Source organism: Mustela nivalis (assembly GCF_964662115.1).
Source record: "Mustela nivalis genome assembly, chromosome: 1".
Classification (NCBI taxonomy): Eukaryota; Metazoa; Chordata; class Mammalia; order Carnivora; family Mustelidae; genus Mustela; species Mustela nivalis.
Window position 1 is genome coordinate 112,197,772 of NC_139020.1, and position 19,889 is coordinate 112,217,660.

Consider the following 19,889-nt stretch of genomic DNA (forward strand, 5'->3'; position numbering starts at 1 on the left):
TTCCACAGCCTGTATTGTGCATAGAAGGCAGGTGAACATTTTTCCCGTGAAATGTGAGCTCTATGAGGGAGGAGACAGAGCTCGTTTTCTCTGGACTCCTCCTCAATCCCACCCCCACCAGCCCACTAACCACTAGCAAGTCTTTGCAGTTTTTAATTCAGCACAGTTCTGATTTCACTCTTTGTTCTTCCATTTTATTCATGCAATTCCTTACTCATCCAACTCATTCTATTTTTCATGTGGAGTTTGAAGACCTACTTTTCTTGTCTGATTCTGTACTTAGAACTCATTTAACTTAACAAATTAAAATTATTGAGAAGTAGTTCTAGTAAATTATTATATATATTTTATGTGACATTCATCCCTCACCACTGGAAAGATGGCTCTGAGTAGCACCAAGATAGCCACACAAATCCCACAGTCCACCTTCACTAAAGTACCTACCAGTTGTCAACAGTTGGGACAGTCCCCCAGAGGTCCAGCCCATCTTCCGTAAGGGTGCCAGTCTGGAAGAAATTAGAATTGGTGTTAACATAAGATTTAGAGCTTTTACTTACATCATGACTTAAACTAAATCCAAGCTCCCAAGAAATCAAAGTAGATCTAGTTGTCCAAAGCCCCTCTTTGTAAACATCAAATTTTAAATCAGAGAAGGGTACCTGAAGGAAAGATTCAGCAAGTGACAAATGATTCTCCCAAGGCCTATGTTGATCATTAAATGACTCTAGATACTAGCCATTACAATAAAATGTAAATGTTTTGTTTTTGTGTGCTTATTGTACTTGCTATTGTTCAATGGTAGGTGCTCAGGGAATGGAAATCCAATAAGAACCAGTGCGAGTCTGACTTTTCAGTTGGCACCTGCTGTCTTTCTAAAGCAGAGTTCAGAATTTTTTCTTTCTTTTCAAGACAATTTAGTTCATAGTGTGCCATCTGGTTCATAACAGTTTTATAAAATATGGGTGACATGGTGACTGTCCAGATTGATAATGAAATGTTGATAAAGGACTTTGATAATTTGGAGATAATGAAGTGCTAATAATAAATATTCATTAATGCCCATGAAAGACTTTTATTGTTAGATCAAGAGGAAAATGGTTGGGAGAATTTGATTTGCTGTGTTATGAGGATATTTGTCACATAATGTAACAGAGAAAGCTACATGAAACTAAGTACTATCACAGCACTTTGAATTTGCTCTTTGCTTCAGAGTCCACTATTAATTACAGACGCTGGTGTCTTTATGCAAGAAGCCAACACCCAGAGTAAGCATGAGGCCACACTGCTTCAGCACTATCAAGGCTAAACAGAACACTACCAAAGGGCTGGGGGTGTGTCCTTCAATACTGACACCCAGGTCTATGTCATCATTCTTTTAAAATCATTTCTGTACAAGGCACTGAATTTTCTAGTCTTCTATCAATGACATTTCTGTCATTAAAAAAACATAAAATAGGCATAATGCTTTACAATGAAGTGCTTATGATGCTTCCAATTCTTAGAACTGAGTAAACAGGGAAAGGACATTCTCAGGTTAGAGATGAAAGGAGCAGCTTCAAGGTCCAGTGGACTGCAGGTTGAAAAGAAAGAACCAGAATCCAGCCTGTCTAGATAAAGTTAAATAAATTTTGTAAAATATGCAGAAAGACAAAACCCATACTGGACTTTCAACTAAAGAATGAAGGAATTTTGGTTTCATTAATTTATTTGGACTTCCCAGAAAGCTAACATGCTTTGTGTGAGTTATTCCTTGAAGAACAACAGCAAAAATCTGTTTGCTTCATTTCCCTCCTGCAATTTGTAAGGGTCCCAACCTGTGTGTTTAGATTTCAAATCCTCTTAAGTTTTTCCATAAAAAAGTTAGTAGCTTAATTCAAACTGAAGTGTTTTCCTGATGATCAGATTATATATATATATATATATTTTTTTTTAAAATTTTATTTATTTATTTGAAAGACGGAGATCACAAGTAGGCAGAGAGGCAGGCAGAGAGAGAGAGAGAGGGAAGCAGGCTTCCTGCGGAGCAGGGAGCCCGATGCGGGGCTCGATCCCAGGACCCTGAGATCATGACCCGAGCCAAAGGCAGCAGCCCAAACCACTGAGCCACCCAGGCGCCCCCAGATTATATTTTTAAACATCAATATTTTGAACATGAAAACAGAATTGATACCAAAACAAAACAGGAATGGGACTGTGTTATTTCTCTGTGCGAAAATGATCTTTATACAATAAAACTAGACATGAACAGAAAGAAAAGTAAATTATAGTTGCAGTAGTAAAGGGAGTAAGACAGAGAAAGCAAACTTCTTAGCATGAATACTAGCCCAGGCATAGGATGAACTGGATAGAAAAGAGAGAACTTGTTTTATAACAAAGCAACATAAACTGGAAATATATGGAACAGATATACGCAGAAGCCCAGTGGTGAATGTCTTCAAAATGGAAATAACAGTAGATGGGGCTTCAGTTCATCGTGGGGTGCTTTATTCCAACAGCATATTGATAGAGTTTTACAATGTGAAATCTAGAAAGACACTTAGAGATTATTAGAGCTCAAACTTTTTCTCTTAAAAGATCACACAGAAACTTAGTGTCAGATCCAGGATCTGACTTCCCATTTTGAGGATTCCCAATCCAGAGTTCTTTGCACTCTAACATGCTGTCATGCCACTGGGGTTTGGCCAAGCCTGCTGAGAAGCAGTCCTTCAGCTGTTCTGGCAAAAGAGCACATGAGGATGCGGAGGAAAAAAAAACTTTATAAGAGATGTAAAATGAACATCCTCTGGAAGAACTAGTTTTAGAAACAGATGACTATGAAATGAACGTGCTTTATAATCTCCTTATTTTACAGGCACTAGTGAGGCTCCTGGATAAGTACTGGGAATCCCTGCCAGAAAACTTCCCAGGGGCTGTTCTCTGGTCCTAAAACTAAAAGGAGGTTACTGTTAAGTTAATCTTAGTGGTTCCTGATGAGTGGGGTTAAGGGCTTTCTTGTCAAAGGCAACTTGACAAGAATAGAACAAAAATAACTAACCTGCTAACCTGTTCTACTTCCAGCTCAGGGCCAAGACCCATGAACTCTACTCTTGGTTTTTCGCCAACTGCATTCAAACGGACAGGAGTTACACTCCTCCACCTCTACTCTCCATTTTTGCCCTTCTTGTCTAGGACAATGTTCCCAGATAGCTTTTTGTCTCAGTCCTATCTCCCCTCTGTCCCTTCTCACCAATTACCCTGGATGAAATAAATAAAATACCACCTATAACAATGTCATCCATCTTCTTAAAATAAATGGTAAGACCCCCATTCTCCTTCACAACAAAACTCCAGTCCTTAGCTTGGCACATCAGGCCCTGAGCAATAGGACTCACTCCTCTCTCCACCTGCACCCCCTACCACGCAGCCCCCAATCTAGCCACACCCCACTGTCCTCTGTCCCCCATGTGCCAAAGGCCTTGATATCACTGTGCTGCTGAACCGCTTGCTTCTGAGGCCAGGGCCCATTCTGTATAACACCCAAAGCCACAGCTCTCACCCATGGCAGGTAACTTCACCTCAAGGCCTTGTTCATACCTCTTTCAGCATGCATTTCACTGTGTTATCATTGTCTACACTTCTGCTTTACCTGCTTCCTCAGCTAAGTCAAGAACTTCTGCAGAGCAAGGAATATCTCATTAACGGGGCTCTTGGCCAATGCAGATTAGATAAAAAGTGGCAAAGCCTTTATCAATTACTCAAATGGGAATGAAGTGGAGACACGGAAGAACCAGGCCAGGTCCACTGTGTTATAGCAGTTAAACTGACCTGCCCAAGCAGAGGCAAAATCTGATCAGCAGGTAACTGTGGCTGAGGTCCCTCCATATCCCCTACAGGAGAGGCACCGGAAGGAGTCTTAGAACCTGTCCCAGAGTAGCAATCCTCTCCATTTAGACATACTTCTCCCCTGCCACTTCTAGGACTCTAAGCACAGGGACATATTCGCTAGTGTGGAATTTTGCTAACCTGAGGATCAAAGGAGAAAGGAGAAACTGAGTGCATAAACAGCCATGGTCCCCTCCCTCCCTTTCCTTAAAAGAAGCAGAGGAAATGAAGGGGATATGCTCGATGAAGCACAGGACAAACAAAGCACTTCAGAGAACAGAAATGTCCCAACATTTTTTGCCTGAAAAGTCAGTCATAGAAGTTTTTATAATAGGAGACTGTTTTAAAACCCAACATGGGCACAAAAATATTAAATTTTATAGGAAAGGAATTCATGATGTGATAGCTAAACTACTTCCTTAGGACACAGTAGAGTGGTCCTCTAGAACATGGTCTCACGCTAGCTCACTGTATGGCCTTCTCTGGCTTCAGTGTTCCCATCTGTAAAATGAGTGCAGTGAGCCAAGCATTCTTGGAGTCCTTTTCCAGCTCTGCTGTACCTTGAAATCATTAACCTCCAACCTGGAAAGTTTAGATCATACTTTGTCAAAGCACACGAGGTTTATTTGCCCACACATATTGATTCTCTGTGGGGAGATACAGAAGATTTTCTTTTTCTTCAGCCTCTTTTGTGCATACACGATGCCTGTGGTCAGGGCAGCTGGCAGCACAGGAGGGACAGTAACGGTGAAGAGGAGCAGGGCCATGGTTGTGGTATCTCTTGAAGAAGCCTGGGGAGGGAGGGACATACAGATTAGCTCAGCAGAGCAGGCTGGCACCCTCTCTGGCCCTATCTCCTATAATACCACAAGAGTATTCAAAGTGATCTGGCTTTTTTGGTGGGACGAAGAGCTCTTTTGGGTGTGCCTAAGGAATAGACAAGTTGTCTCCCACTGAGAACAAAAGGGGACTCTGATCCCTACTCTATGTCCATCCTGCCCTTGGATGATTCTGTTTCTTTTAACTTCGCATTCTCTCCACCCAGAGCACCATCCTTCCTCTGCTCATCATAACACACTGTCTGGACTCCCAGGCACAGAGACTACCTTGAATTTGTAACATTTCACACCCCAGCTTGATGGTTAGGTTATAAATCTCTCTCAAAAGCTTCCAAACTCCTTTGGGGAAGCAGCTTTAGCTTATACATTTTTGAAGTCATTTTCAAGTTCATCTTATTCATTTCTAGATACAGAGTCTTAGCACAGTTTCTGACAGAGAGGAGGTACCCAGCACATATAAGAAATGCATGGTGACCTGATAAAGATGATGACCAAGATTCTGCTAAGATCTCAGCATGTATTATCTGTTATAGGGAGGTCAATAGTAAAAATACTTTGCTCTCACTACTCATGTTCTGGGGCAGGCATTGTATTAATCAACATACATTATTTAGTGATTTCTCATGGCAACCTTGTGTTGTAAATACTGTTATTTTTTTCTATTTAACAGATAAGGAAAGCAAAGCTTAAAAAATTAAATAACTCCTCAATCCACCTGCTAATTAAATGGTGAGGATCTGAACGCTAGTCTGTCCCACTCCAGGGTACAAATATGTGACCATTGTGTTGTATTATTTGGCCGGTTCTCATCAAGTCAAAATCCCAGTCAAGTCTGCAGGAATTCACATGACTGATGAGAGTGGAGCCAAGATCAAATCACAGGGTGGTTTGTTGTATGTTTCAAATACTTTAGATACTATTGGCTTTACCTTAAATTTTGATGAAATCAACCATAATTTCAGCCCTAAAATCCTCTTCTGAGTACTGGAAACTCAGGTTCAAGTTCAGTAACAATGCCTGCTCGATACATCATTGGTTCAATCTCAAATTTATTACAAAATCCATCAACTCCTGCTTTTTTTTCAATTACAGCTGTGGAGTGTTGACCCTGAGGACTCAGCCCTGTCAAGTCCTGAGCCAGTACAAATAGAAGCTGCCAACAGAGCCCCAGGTTATGACCAAGAAGACGGGGTTTGTAATTAGTGTCATTATTTTGGTGTATATTGGATAATGAGTCTCACCCAGGAAATCTTCATTCCCAAACACTGCAGGGACTTTTTACTTGTTTTCTTGCTCAACACTCCTACTCCCCATATAAAACTGGCACATTGTCTCAAGTTCCAGTCCCATTGGCTGGAGCTCTTTTCAAGATCTATTCTACTGGTACCATTACACCAGGACTTCCTTTGCCCTCTCCTACCTAGAAATACTCCCTGGGGGCTTATATCAGACTGAAATGACTACCCAAAGTACAAGTGTGAGCATGAACCTTGCCTGGAAATTCTTGTGAATCCCCAGCAATATTTACCCTTCTCCCCAATAACACACATAGAATGCACTAAAGTTACCAATTTGGGCTTTGTAATTAGGTCACCCATACCCAGTTTCATATCTATGTTTAGATCCTTTTATTCATAATTTTTTCTTCTTCCCTATGAGCTCACATTCTTAAGATCCTAATATGTCTTACAGAAAGGACCACACAATTCACCACAAAATCAGACTCTCAGGACCAGAAAGGACTTCAGAGGTCATCTACTTCTCTGTCCAGCCAACACAACTATTAAGAGGGACATCAAATGAAACCAGATACCATGAAGCTTAAAAGAAAGTGGGGGTCCAGGCCACATACAGTTCTGTAAAAGTGGACATTTATAATTTTTATTCTTTTTTAAAAGAGAGAGTATGTGAGTGGGGAGAAAGAAAATGGGAGGACGGAAGGAGAGAAAGAATCTCAAGAGCTGAGGGTGGAGCCTGACACAGGGCTTGATCTCACAACTGAGATCATGACTTGAGCTGAAATCAATAGTTGGACCCTGAACTGACTGAGCCACCCAGGCACCCCTATAAAAGTGGACATTTAATTCCATTTTGGAACCCAACAGAACACAGAGCAATTCATTGCCTACATAGCCTGTCAGGTATGTCTTGGACAATGTACACTCTCAAATTTTTCAACATTCTCAAATAATCCTAAATTTCTAGGTATGGAATTGAAGATTCCCTTCCATGTGACCTATTTCTACCTTACTAGACTTAATGTCTCAGTTGCTTACTGTTTCTAGAAGACACATCTGCATTTCTTGCTTTGTCCTTTGCTCACTCTAATTAATATGCCCTTTCTGCTCTCTGGTATGATTGACTAAGTCCCCTCCATCCTATCAGACTTGAGAAGCATGTATTACCTCTGAAGCTTCGGTATTGCAAATACCACACACACAGTAACCTCTCATTCCATCAAAATGGTGAAAGGACTATGAACTTTGCAACTTTTCGTAGCTGTGTCATTCAATACAATTTTAACTAACCACATATGGGCACTTAAATTGAAATTAATCAAATAATTAAATTAGTTAAATTAAATTTGATTAATTAAAGTAGTTAAAATGAAGTAAAATTGAAAGTTCATTTCCTCAGTCACACTAGCCACAGTTTAAGCATTCAATAAGCACAAGTGGTTAAGGGCTACCTAATTGAACAGTGTACGTATAGAATAGTTTAGTCATCTAAGAAAGCTCCGTTGGACATGCTGACTCACAGAATGATGGGGCTAAAAGGTAACCTTATCTAATCCTTTTGAGTTAGGTCAAGTTCCTTGAGAAAGCTTCGCTATTAAAAACCCTACCCCCAATACTTACTCCATGGTACATATATACACCAAGGGCATAGAAGAAACCCACTACTCCAAGGCAGGCCAGGAACACTATGAACTTGAAGGCATCATTGTATAGTTTGAAGTTCAGAGGCCGAGGGTAGAGAATGGATCTTACCAAGTCCCCTTTGGCAGTATTGTAACCTACATAAAGATAATTGCAGGTGGAGTAAGGTCCTTTAATACAGTTTCCCCCAAACCCAAAATGGTTTGCATCGAGTTAAGGATTGGTTAATAGTGTCATTTGAATATGGAATGAAAACACCATTGCTAAAAGTATATTTATATTTATTATTCTTACAAGATTGCCAGGAACAATAAATGGCACTCCTTAGCCCCGCTCAGTTTTATTTGTTCTGGGAGTCAGCGTTTCAGTGGCTCACACAGTGCAGCTCCTCACTCAAGCACATGACTGGGGGAAAGAAGACTAAGGAACCGACAGATGCAGTCACCAGAGAAGATGAGCTGCTGAGAGAAGAAGACTTTAAAACTCAAATATGTGTTGAAAACAATAGAAAATTAAGAGAAAAGGAAAGCACAAAACAAGTAATTTCTTAAATATATGTGCCTCTCATCATGTCATTTTTATGCTCAAAAACCTTCCAGAGCCTCCATTTTTTACAATAAAGTTCAAATTTCTAGGCATGGCATTTGCAGCCCCATCAATCCAGTAGACTACTATCTTGCTAGACTTTTAACTAACACTGCTCTCAGAAGACTCCAGTGCATTCTTTCCTTTGTGTTTTGCAGAAACAGATCAGGATCTTTTTAGCTCTGTGATAAGATTGGCTAAATCCTTCCCATTCTATCAGGCTTGGCTCAATATGCCACCTCAACAACAAAATGCTTCCTGAATTCTACTCCCATATCAAAATATGGGACATCATACCAAACTTCATATCAAAAATAATTTCTCCCCTTCTTTGGAGTCCCTATAATACTTAATCACATGACATCTATCACTGTTCTTTGTTTAGATAGCTATAAATTCATTTGTTTCCTGCCCCAAACCACAGTCTTCTTTAAGGTCAAGGAGTATCTCATTTTTTTTTCTTTTAGCCCTCGGGGCATAGCACTTTGTAGGTAGCCATTAAAATTTAAGTCATTGGCCAAAAAAAAAAAAAAAAAAAAAAAAAAAATTGACTACCAGAAATAGGTCACTATTTTTAAGTGTGAAATGCTTTAATTCCTATGCCTTGTGAACATCTTGCTTGGCTCCTCAAGCATGGCTTTGTAGGCTTTGGAGAAAAGGAGCAGAGCTTTCTCTAACCTGTTGCTTCAGCATTTTACAAGCTCAGATAAGGGTGCTTCCATGATTACCATCCATTAGTTCTTGTTTATCAGCTAGCTGAGAGATTTTCTTATGCCTACTGACTACTTTGAAACAAAATGATATTTTTAATTAAAAAAAAATCAGGTAGAACAATTGAATCATAGCCTAACTAAAACATTGAGACAACGAAGTGTTTTGAATTTGTACTTGTGTGGGCTGGCAGAAACAAAGATCACGGGTAAATATAACAACCTAGGATAGGTCATGGAAGGTATTGGCTGCATCATGTAATATGAAAGATTGGGCATAATATTAATAGTTTTGAAAAGTTTTTGAGCATGGTGTGAATAAACTGCTTCAAAATATGTTTTAAGAAATATGACTTGGTGACAGAGCAAGGGATAGACAGAATAAAAGTCAAGACAAAGTATTTCAGGCCAAAGCTCAAATGGAACAGTCAAAAAAAACATTTCTCTTGTAATAGTTAGACAGGAGATGATGAAGGGCCTGGACAAAACACCAGCTGTGGGGATGAAGGAGAGAGAGACAGGACTTGGGAGGTATTTGTAGAATCAATAGGATGTGGTGCCCTACTTGGTTCGGGAGAAAGTAAGGAGTTAAGGGTGATGTGGAAGGACTGGCTAGATGGTAAAGCCGTCAACAGAAAGAGAAGGATGAATCCTTTAGATGCCTCCACTTTGAAGTGTCTGTAGGGAAACTAAGTGGAGGTATCCAGTAGGGATCTTGAAATAATATCTAGCAAGCAGCACTTTAAAAGGAAAAAGTCCTCAAGCAATGATTTTGGAACTGATTTCTTGGTAATCACTCAGAGTGGGTATAGAAGGAAAAGAAAAGAAGCACGTGGCCATAAAACAAAAACAAACAAATAAACCTATAATAACATAGTCTTGCCTTTGAGGAAATCTGCTTCATCTCTGTATATGCTTCATCATAGACACATGGTTTAACAACGAACCATTCATTTGGGTATGGTGGCAACTTAGAACAACAAGAGCCCGACTACAAATGAGTATGGCTGTTATTACCAGAATGTAGCAAATTCCATATTCCCAAACAAAATTGTTCCAGTCTAATTTCCCCACTTCTAATCATGAACTAAATTTACAAAAGTGGAATCTACCAACCTGTTTGCAAGACAACTGCTCTCACTGGCCCCTGCCCAGACGGCTTGACCTGGATAACGTCTGTCCCACAGAAAAGGACATGCTTCCGATAATCTTCCAAGCTGTGGGATTTCCAGGCCATGGTGCTGTCCACACGGGGCAATGGTGTCTTTGTGACAGGTATACTTTCTCCTGAAGAAGATTGTCTTTTGTTGATTCCATGTGATCTCAGGTAGTCATTTAGAGCTGGTACTTTCCAGCTTCAAGAAAGTATACAAACACAGCTATTCAGGTCTTACTTAGCATCCCTGAGTCAGATGACTTCTCAGGGATGCTGGTGATGTAAGCAGTGGTATATTTGGCTATATATCAGATATTTACTTAATTTAAATTTACCTATATTTTCCATACCTGGTCTGCATGGGATGCTGTTATAATTTAAAAAGCAGGACATTTTAGCAAAGGGAATTGTCACTTAAATGTCCACACTAGTATTCTTTGGCCCAGATCTATGCTAGGCAATGAATGAACTATAAAGTAAAATGTGTATAACTGGGGCACCTGGGTGGCTCAGTGGGTTAAGCCTTGCCTTCGGCTCAGGTCGTGTTCCCAGCTCCTGGGACTGAGCCCCGAATAAGGCTCTCTGCTCAGCAGAGAGCTTGCTTCCCTTTCTCTCTCTGCCTGCCTATCTGTCTACTTGTGATCTCTCTGTGTCAAATAAATAAAAAATCTTTTAAAAAAATGTATATAACTATTATTATTCCCTTTCATCTACTTGTTTATCGGTCCATTCATCCATTCATTCAACAAATATTCAACAAAAAGTGCTTTTTCTGTGCCAGGCACTGCTCTAGGTGCTAAAAATATACTAATAAACAAGACAAAAAGAAATCCTGCCCTCAGAGGCCCAGGGGCTAAGCCAATAAAAAGTAGTATATAATTAATAAAAATACAATAAGAGAAGTATTTTTGTAATAGTACCAGGTGATCTGAAGATCTAACCCAAGAGAGGATTAGCCAGGAAAGAGGTCCTGGACAATTAATAAATGACAACTCAAAAGGAAATGAGGCCAGCTAGATCAAGGGGAAGAGGAAAGTATTCTTGGAAGAAATGACAGCAAGAGCTTGCTATGCTCTGGGCACTAAAGATGGCTGAGGGTGTTTGGAACATTGAGTGTGACAGTAGAGGTAGAGTCCTAGAAATACAGAGATGAACAAGAAATTACACCCTCATACGATCTATAAAACATTTTTCATGATGTTTTTGGAGCTTGTAGCGAAAACTAGAAACCAATATAACAGGACATCATTTTTTTTTTCTTTCCGCATCATCTCAGCTCTATTCTCATTAATTAATACTTCTAAATCATTAGATCAATGACATCTATCTTCATCTTCCCTCCCTCCTGTGTTCTTGTTTTTTATTTCCCAGTGGTGGGTTGTTCATCCCAATCTGGATATCTTACTAGCATCCCCAAGTCACCATATCTACAATATCTACAATCTGTACTAATATTTTCATCATGAAACGTCCTCCTGACTACTTATGGTACCATCCTTTTGTTTACAGTCTCAGAATCACCACCTTTTCCCATGCTTCTCCCTCTCACAGATTGATTCTCCAACTCTTACTGCTTTTGCCTGTGAGTGGGTTTCACTGATTCATTCTTGGACTCTTGCATTTGGATTCCAAAGGCTTCATTGGTAACTGCTGGCTCATGGTGATTGCCTTATCAATAGATTACCTGTAATTGCTTAGCCCCTTGACATGAAACACATTTTAATAATAATAATTTAAGACTACAGTAGAATTAATACCTCTTTTTTAAATGAGTAAGTATTTCACCCACAATCTGGCTTGACCTCCTGAGTTGGGAGAAACCTTCAGTCCTTCCTCCTATGAGTCTCCTTTGCTATGACGCCACTATCACACTCACTTACACACTCTTGATGCCAGGTGGGTGGGGATTTTCCCCACAACAAGCAATTCTGTGACACTAGCTGGTTGTCCTACAATTTAACTGAATGCAATTCAATTCTCACACTATCTGCCTAGAGACAGCATCAGATCTCACCGCTTAAGGACACAGTCACATAGGACTGTTCCCCCACCCCACCCCCATTTCAGATGCTAGTTGCAAATCTACATTGTCACCTGTGCTCCTGACTAATAAATCTGAGGTTCCCACAATCCCCTTCTGGGGTTCAATTAATTTGCTAGAGTGGCTCACAGAACTCAGGAAAATACTTGCATCTACTAATTTGTTAAAGGTTATGTTAAAGGATACAGGTAAATAGCCAGATGAAGAGAAACAGGATGAGGTTTGGAAGGGTCCCGAGTGCAAACATTCTCTCTTGCTAGATTTTCAAAGCCACCACAAACTGGGCATCACTGGCTCTTTTTCCTACACATTCCAGTGAAACCAGGCCACTGCATATCCTATTACTGACTGCCATTCTTTGCTGGTACTATTCCTTTAGTTTTCCTGATAGCAGCAGGAAGACGGGTTATTTAAAATACAAAGAAAATTAACTTGGAGTTTAAAAGGATAGGTTTCAGAGACAAAATAAAAATTCTAATAACACTTCCTGGCTCTCAGATTTAAAAAGCATTAGAATGAATTTAAAACTCCATCAGTCATTTGCTAAATGTTCAATTAGCAAAATAACATGTCATATTTCTAATTTGGAAATAGTATTATATTGATTATAGTTATACAAATTCAGGTTCTCTCTCTCCTAGGTAATGACTGAGGGCAAGGACTTGGACATTATAACTTTTTATACTGCTCATTTTCCTTGCTGATATGTAATAGGTTCAAAAGACATATTTTTGCTGAATGCGTGGGTGAACTGAATAAAAACAATTACCCAGGTTTTGCTATGATTGGTTTTTCAAAACTAGTTTTCTACATGATGCATTTTTTACATCCTAAGGTACAAGAAGCTATACAATTTTTATTAGTGATCTTGAATATTCTCAGGAAATTCCTTTAGCTGAGCATTGTTCCTAACTCATTCTCTTTAAAACAGTTATGCTATTTATTCTTTGTTTGGCTTTACCAGTTATGTTCTAAGTGGTTTTGGAAAAGGGACAGAACCTTTTTGACAAATCTCCAAATCACTGTATCCCCATTGTTTTTGAAATCAGCCTTCGTAGAAGCAGATACTTAGAGACAGTTTCTACTGTTTTTCTGCTTTTGAATCACAGAATATTAATCTACAGTACAGTCTTAGGCTAATATTAGTGGATAGCTTCTGCACACACTACCCACATTTCTAGTGGCAGGCAGGCATTCAATCAACCAGAGATGGAAGTCATTTGGAGATAATGTTCCAAAGATAACATTCAAATCAGATATGATTTTAACACAGAAATGACTTTCAAGGCTCTTTTACGCTATTCACATATTAATGAGGAGTCTCGTGCTTGGCCTTTCTCAGAATCCCAAGAAAGAGTGATTTGCCTACAAATGTTTAGAGGTCTAAAGAGTCTGGAGAGTGTTTTAGAAGGACAAACACTCATCATCAACTTCCGCTGACTTCTGGGACCTGGAAGCACTGGCTGCTGTGAAGTGGGATTCTGCCTCTTATCCTCAATGAGCCAGTGCCTCCGCATGAAATGCCACATTCTTGTCCTGTTCTATTTTGGGGCCATTCGACTGGAAGCTGTTTGAGGCTAGTGGTCATCTCTCATTTGTCTTGCCACTCAGGAACAACACAGTGCCTGGCACAGAATAGGCATTTCCGAACCTTTATTGAATAAATGGATGGACGAACGAATAAATGAGAGAAAGGGAGAAGTGAAAGACAGAAGGAAAGGAAAAGGGAAGAGAGAAAAGAGCTGACCTAGCAACTCATTACAAGCTTGTCTGACAGGATGCAAATGTGAAATCACCACTTCAAAAAATTCCTGTGTGTTCGACTCGGATCTCTGCACACTACCCACACACACATTTCAAATATGTCACTAAGTCTAATGAGTAGAGGGAAAAGGAAGGGATTGTGGCAGCCTCAATACTACCAATCTGTCCCCTAATTACTCCTAAGAGAATGAGGGGCCTGTAGTTTTAGGCCTAGGTTCTCAGGCCAAAAGACCTGGATTTGAGTGTTTTACTTTCTTCTTGGCATTTATGTTCGAAAACGTGTCATTGGAAATTTATGTCACTTACCAATTCTCGTGGTTTTTTTTTTTCTCCCCACTAGACTGTCACCCCCATGAGGGCAGAATCTTATCTGCCGTGTTCACTGATATATCCCCAGCACCTAATAAAGTGCTCCATAAATAGGAGCTAATACACATTTATGGAATGAATGGATGGATAAATAAATAAACAAATGAATCCAAAGAGCAACTCTACCACTTTTAAAATGTGTGACTCTAGGCAAATGGCTTATCCTCTCTGGGCCTTAGATTCTCCCACCTAGAGAGTTATAGATTGAATGAAATAATATATGTAAAACATTAGCATAATGCTTAATATATACAAGAATGAAGAGAAATGAGCTATCGTGCCAAGAGAAATTTCAGAACATTAATAGAATTTCCCCCACAGTATTTATTCCCTTTTGCCTCTTGACTGCTTTGTGAGGAGCTGTAACTTGAAGGGGTTCGCCTCCTTCAGAGGCAGAAAGGACTGAGGAGTTGGTAACTGGCTTTTGGGTCTCAGAAGTCATTCATAAGTTTGACCATGAACTTTAGAGACCACCTGAGAATAAAAATAAAACTTTTCTGTTCACTATGCCTTCCCTCTACTCCTTTTCTAGCTAAATAAAAATCTCTGGATTGGAAATTAGAAGGATCCAAAGGAAACTTAGATATTATGTATCTCTGAGAGAAGCTTAAGGAAACACTCTAGAAGTTTCTGAAAACTGAGCAAAAGGTACCACGTGGCTTCCTTTTGCAGGGACACAGGCCTGAGACACTTCCCAAGTCCAGAGTGGGGAGTGGGGGCAACAGACCGAAGAGTTACCCTAGACCAGACCTACCTTTTCAGTGCCTTGCATCAGGGGACCCGCCAACTGATGGGAACAACTGACTTATACCACTACTTACTCTCAAGGATGGCAAATTTGGAACAAAAATTAAAACTGCTTAGTTATAAAATTAAATTTCTTGCATAATTGAGCTTATGGCAATAGGATGAAGCTAAGGAGATGAGGAGGAGGAAGATCCTATAATGGGCATGTGCTGTGAGTAGGACTATCCATTTGAGAGAAAAAAAAAATGATAAGGCACAAGAAATGAGAGCTTTATCCCTCTTAGAATCTTCCTCCTCCTCCTCCCATGGTCCCTCCTGTTTGGAAGCAAAAGCCACCTCTGACCCTGACACTTGCTAGCTGACCAGTCTGGTCTCTCTCCACCTGGGTTTCCTCATCTGGAAGTTGGGTATTATAACAGCTCTTCATTTATTTTATGCTATGATGAAGTGAGATATAAAAGTTAGTTATAAAATGTAAATTGCTCTAGAGATGCTAGGAGTATTTGCTATTTTTCTTCTAAATAAAGACATAAAGACTCCCGTATATGCAAAGGACTGGTTTGCACATAGAAAAACAACAACAAAAAAAAAACAAAACAAACAAAAAAAAATCTGAGTCAAATTTGTGGACAAATGCTCTAGGAAGATTATGCATTTTCAGGAATCTAAGCATAATCTGATTGTTCAATCAGGATCCTTTTTAAAAATAGTGTACATGAGCGGGCAGATCTATGTTGACTGCATAATAACGTATTTAAAGCATGGTAGTATTTAGATCTTTCTGAAGAAAACAATGAGAAAGAAATACATGTACTTCTGTTTTATGGGTTAGTCCCTAAAATTGACATTTATTAGTACTTAGATTACATAGATATTAATGCTGGTGACCTTATTTTTCCAGAAACAGACCTAAGAAATGCCACTTACTTCTTAAGGTCATTTTAGGTCGATTCTGGAAAACTGTGGAAAAGCAGCATTGTTTACCCTCTCTACTTCTCCGGAACTCTCTGAGTTTTCCTGGAATCAAGGCAAGAACGATGTACCCAAGTCAGTACACCCAGGGGCACAAACCTGATCAGTCCTCCCCTGATCAGCCATGCTCCTTTGCCAGTGAGAAAAGCCATTCTTCACTGGCAGGCTGCTGAAAATGTGAGAGAGTTGCTACCTGGGAGTGAGGAGGACAGTTTTTCTTGGGCCTGAGGTTTGTGCATCGGGTACTATGGCAACATTCTGGATGAAGGATATGATCAGTATGCAAATCCTCATCGCTATCATTATAAGGCAGTTAGATTTCAACACACTAAAGGAGGATTTTGTAATTATACCGAGCATATTTATGTTTACTACATTTTCCTGCCTCAATTTTAAATTAAGCAGACCCATTTTTAATATGAAATCTGCTTATGTTGAGCAATTTAGGAATTGGTAATGTACTTTACATTTAGGTGATATTAAAAACATTGTGTGTGTGTGTGTGTGTGTGTGTGTGTGCATGCACATGTGCATGTGTGTGTGTATTTTTCCTGTCTTTAGCAACTCGGAAACAGAAAAATACAACAATTTGTAAGCAGCAAAAACCAAATATTTTCTATTTTGTGTTATTGTATGGTTTCTTCTTATCATGATGTCCTGTGTATTGCAGGGTTTTTGGACTGAAGAATATTTTATACCTAGTGCCTTGCTAATTACACAAATTCAAGTGAACTTTACAAAATACAATCAAGAAAAAGAATGACAGTTCAAACCATTACAAGAAAACTGGCTTTCTGCCCAGTAAGATCAACTGGAAACACAATTCTAAAGAACAGAACTTTTATATGGCCTTTCCTTGAAGGTTCAATTCAATCTCCTTCCCAGGGAATCCTGGGGCTCAGTTTTCCATCTACAGAGAGCAGGGTTGGATAAAATCTCTGCACCCTGCCAATTGTGAGAACTGTTGGTTTCCTGTTGTGTTGTGTTTGGATAGGCGTGTAAACCATATTCATGTTTATGAAGATACCGTGCACCAAGTAGTCTTATGCATTCACCCAATTCACCCCGCCCATCAGGAAATGAATCAGTCCCATGCATTAGACTTTTCTTCTATTTAAAAAATTTTGTATTTATTGTCATTTGATTCTTAAGTTATTAAATGTTTCCTCTTTGTATATATGGAGTCTCCATCTGCATGAATAGCCTAGTTGTGTCTCCTTCACCTGTCTCCCCACATCTTACTATCAGGCTGGTATAAAGCAGGTAAGGATGTGTTGATGCACTTTGCTAACTCTTGGCCTAGGTGTTGGACAGGAAAGGAGAAGCTCCATGACAACAGCCTACCTGTGAGCATGCTTTCATTCACCACACAGCTTCCATCAATCAGAATAGCATCACAAGGCAATGAGAATTTTCCTGGAAGAATAAGAGTATCTCCAGGAACCAAGAGACGGGATTCCAGCTCCTGCAAACCTACACAACAGCAAAGGTTTCATGACTGGCTGATCTATTCCTGTTTTTACTGAAAAATGCAAGTGGCTGAGAACTCTAAACCAACCTGTTGACCAAGGACCACCCTACACATTCACTTGCTCCAGCTCCTTTCTGCTCATTTGTAGAACCACAGAAGCCGGATCCATAGCTAAAGATTACCAGAGCAACAAGATTCTACCTTGATCTTAGTACTTGGGACAGCTCTCTGTCCATAGGACATACTCCAGGTTATCGGTCATCTAAGAGGTGCCCCTTTAATGCTGCTTACTTGCTGGGGCTGGGTTCCTAAACCACTTGGCACACTTTGGATTGGGGCCTAGTGTAAATCATTCAGACAGCTTCTGCTGCCCTAGGGTGAAGCTCCTCACTCCTTGCAAAGAACCATGGCCTCCCCACCCCAGGCTAAATCCAGAGAAAATGCCAAATGTCCAGCCATCAGCAATTTACAAGAATTATTCAGGGCTAGATTCTGGATAACGGATTGAAATGTTATGACTCAGGGTCTGTTTGGGATGGTTATTAAGGGAATTCAAAAAGCCTTAAGAAGGTTTACTGAGCAACATTCAAATGAGTGAAGTATGGAAGGCAGAGGGAACTGGAAGCAGCCCAGACACTGGGTTTAAATGATTCAATCAAGGCAAGGCATGCGAAGTACCCAGGTTACAAAATTCAGTGAGGGGTTCACCTTCCGGGTCCTGCAAATGCAGAGGTAATTTAGCATGATCTTTCCTCCTTAAGTTTTGCATCTTAGAAGCCTTATTTGCCTCACTTTAGCCCAAGACCTGGGTTTAATCAGAGAAGACTTTTCTCCTCAACTAATAATCAATAACAGATGAGACTGATTCCACCCTGAAATATTAGGATGCTGAAGCTGACAGAACATATCACTTACCTGTGCCCTTTACGGTGACCGTAACCTGGACTTTGTTGTGATCCTCCACAAGGTTGTGCAGCTTGACTGATTGCTGCCAATTCAAAGTTCACATTTAAACATCGGATAGTCCATAACTTGAAAACTACATAATCTCAGTACGGTAAAAACAGAGCCTGCCATCACAGCCAAAGGGACTGTGGGCAAAGGGTCAAGCTCTGCTTTTGATGCTTCTGCTTCCCTACCCCAACCCCTACCCTGGCCATCCCCCAACCAGTAGCAATAAATATGTTAATAAATTTAATACTATTTCAATTCCAGGAAACATAATGCACAATCAACCTGCTCAAGGACCAACACTAAGTCCTGAGGCAGCACTTCTTCAAGGCACATGATGAAGCAGGGGAAAGACAAGACCATGAACAGGTTACTTTCCCTCTTGGGACCTCTTTCCCATCTATAAAACAATTAAGCTGAATTTGATCTTTACATTGCAAGAGCCTGGGAATATTTGGGCTATTTTGACTTTATGTGGAACAGCCATCCCTTCCTTTATAAACAGGTGGATTTTCATCTTGGAGATGTCTGCAGACTAGACCAGTGTTGCTCGTTTTGGAAGCCTGGCACTTCCAGTAAGGCATTATTATTCAACCTAACTCCCTTTTCCTCATCTGAAAATGGAGACAATAGCAGTATCTGTTTCAGATGGCTTTTAAAATTTAGTTAGTGTTTATCTTGGTTCTCCCTTTGGAGGTACTTATTACCATGGTAAGAGCTCAGTAAGTACTAATGATTAATAAAAGTTGTTGCTGGATAAACAACTGTCGAAGTGCGTCAGCTGGGAAGATCTGCTTGGGGTGGAATTCATTGAGATATGACCCTGGGCAGAGTGAAGGAATTGGAAGCTGCCCGGAGAAGTGGAGGCAGAGTCTCCTGGGAAAACTCAGGAGAGGGGAAGGCAGAGGTGAGAGAGTGTATTCTCCACACAGTTCCCCATATCGACTGTAGGGGGCGCCATCAGCTGGAGCGTTCCTGGAAGGCACAGCCCGGCTCACCTGGATACTCAGAAAAGATCTGAATACTGTCAACAGTACTGAAACACAGCCCAGCTTAATGCAAGTATAAAATTTTCCTTTCAGATGTTAGGGTCAATTATTTTTATCTGTCCTATTGATGATTTTTAGCTGATGGTAGCCAGTGTCACCAGACTAAGACAAGTATTACACACAATTACGTAACTTTCCTCTTGAGAAATATAATAAATTCCGTGTTTTTATTTATACAGAACAATTTGTTCTTTACTTCAATTTTTTTTTAAGATTTTTTTATTTATTTGTCAGAGAGAGAGCGTGAACACAGGCAGACAGAATGGCAGGCAGAGGCAGAGGGAGAAGCAGACTCCCTGCCGAGCAAGGAGCCCGATGTGGGACTCAATCCCAGGACACTGGGATCATGACCTGAGCCGAAGGCAGCTGTTTAACCAACTGAGCCACCCAGGCATCCCACTTCAATTTTTAATAAAAAGCTACATTTCGAACATTTGGACCAACCGAGTGGAAGAAGTGATATTACTGTTAGTTAGGTACATATTCAGTGCCTTA

General features: G+C 40.1%; 1 protein-coding gene across 8 annotated transcripts in view; it reads right to left on the reverse strand.

The window, feature by feature from the left end:
* ATP13A5 (ATPase 13A5) overlaps positions 1-19,889 on the reverse strand; it is a 103,443-nt gene that overhangs the window by 47,722 nt on the left and 35,832 nt on the right. For 5 of the 8 annotated variants that reach the window (XM_082728290.1, XM_082728291.1, XM_082728295.1 and 2 more), the window contains 6 exons: positions 18,310-18,382; positions 17,268-17,396; positions 9,991-10,161; positions 7,559-7,716; positions 4,464-4,652; positions 445-506 (listed from right to left, as the gene is read on the reverse strand). In XM_082728290.1, the coding sequence (XP_082584416.1) occupies positions 445-506; positions 4,464-4,652; positions 7,559-7,716; positions 9,991-10,161; positions 17,268-17,396; positions 18,310-18,382 (782 nt within the window). The remainder of the gene's footprint in view (positions 1-444; positions 507-4,463; positions 4,653-7,558; positions 7,717-9,990; positions 10,162-17,267; positions 17,397-18,309; positions 18,383-19,889) is intronic. The other 3 variants (XM_082728292.1, XM_082728294.1, XM_082728296.1) reach the window with 3 other exon arrangements.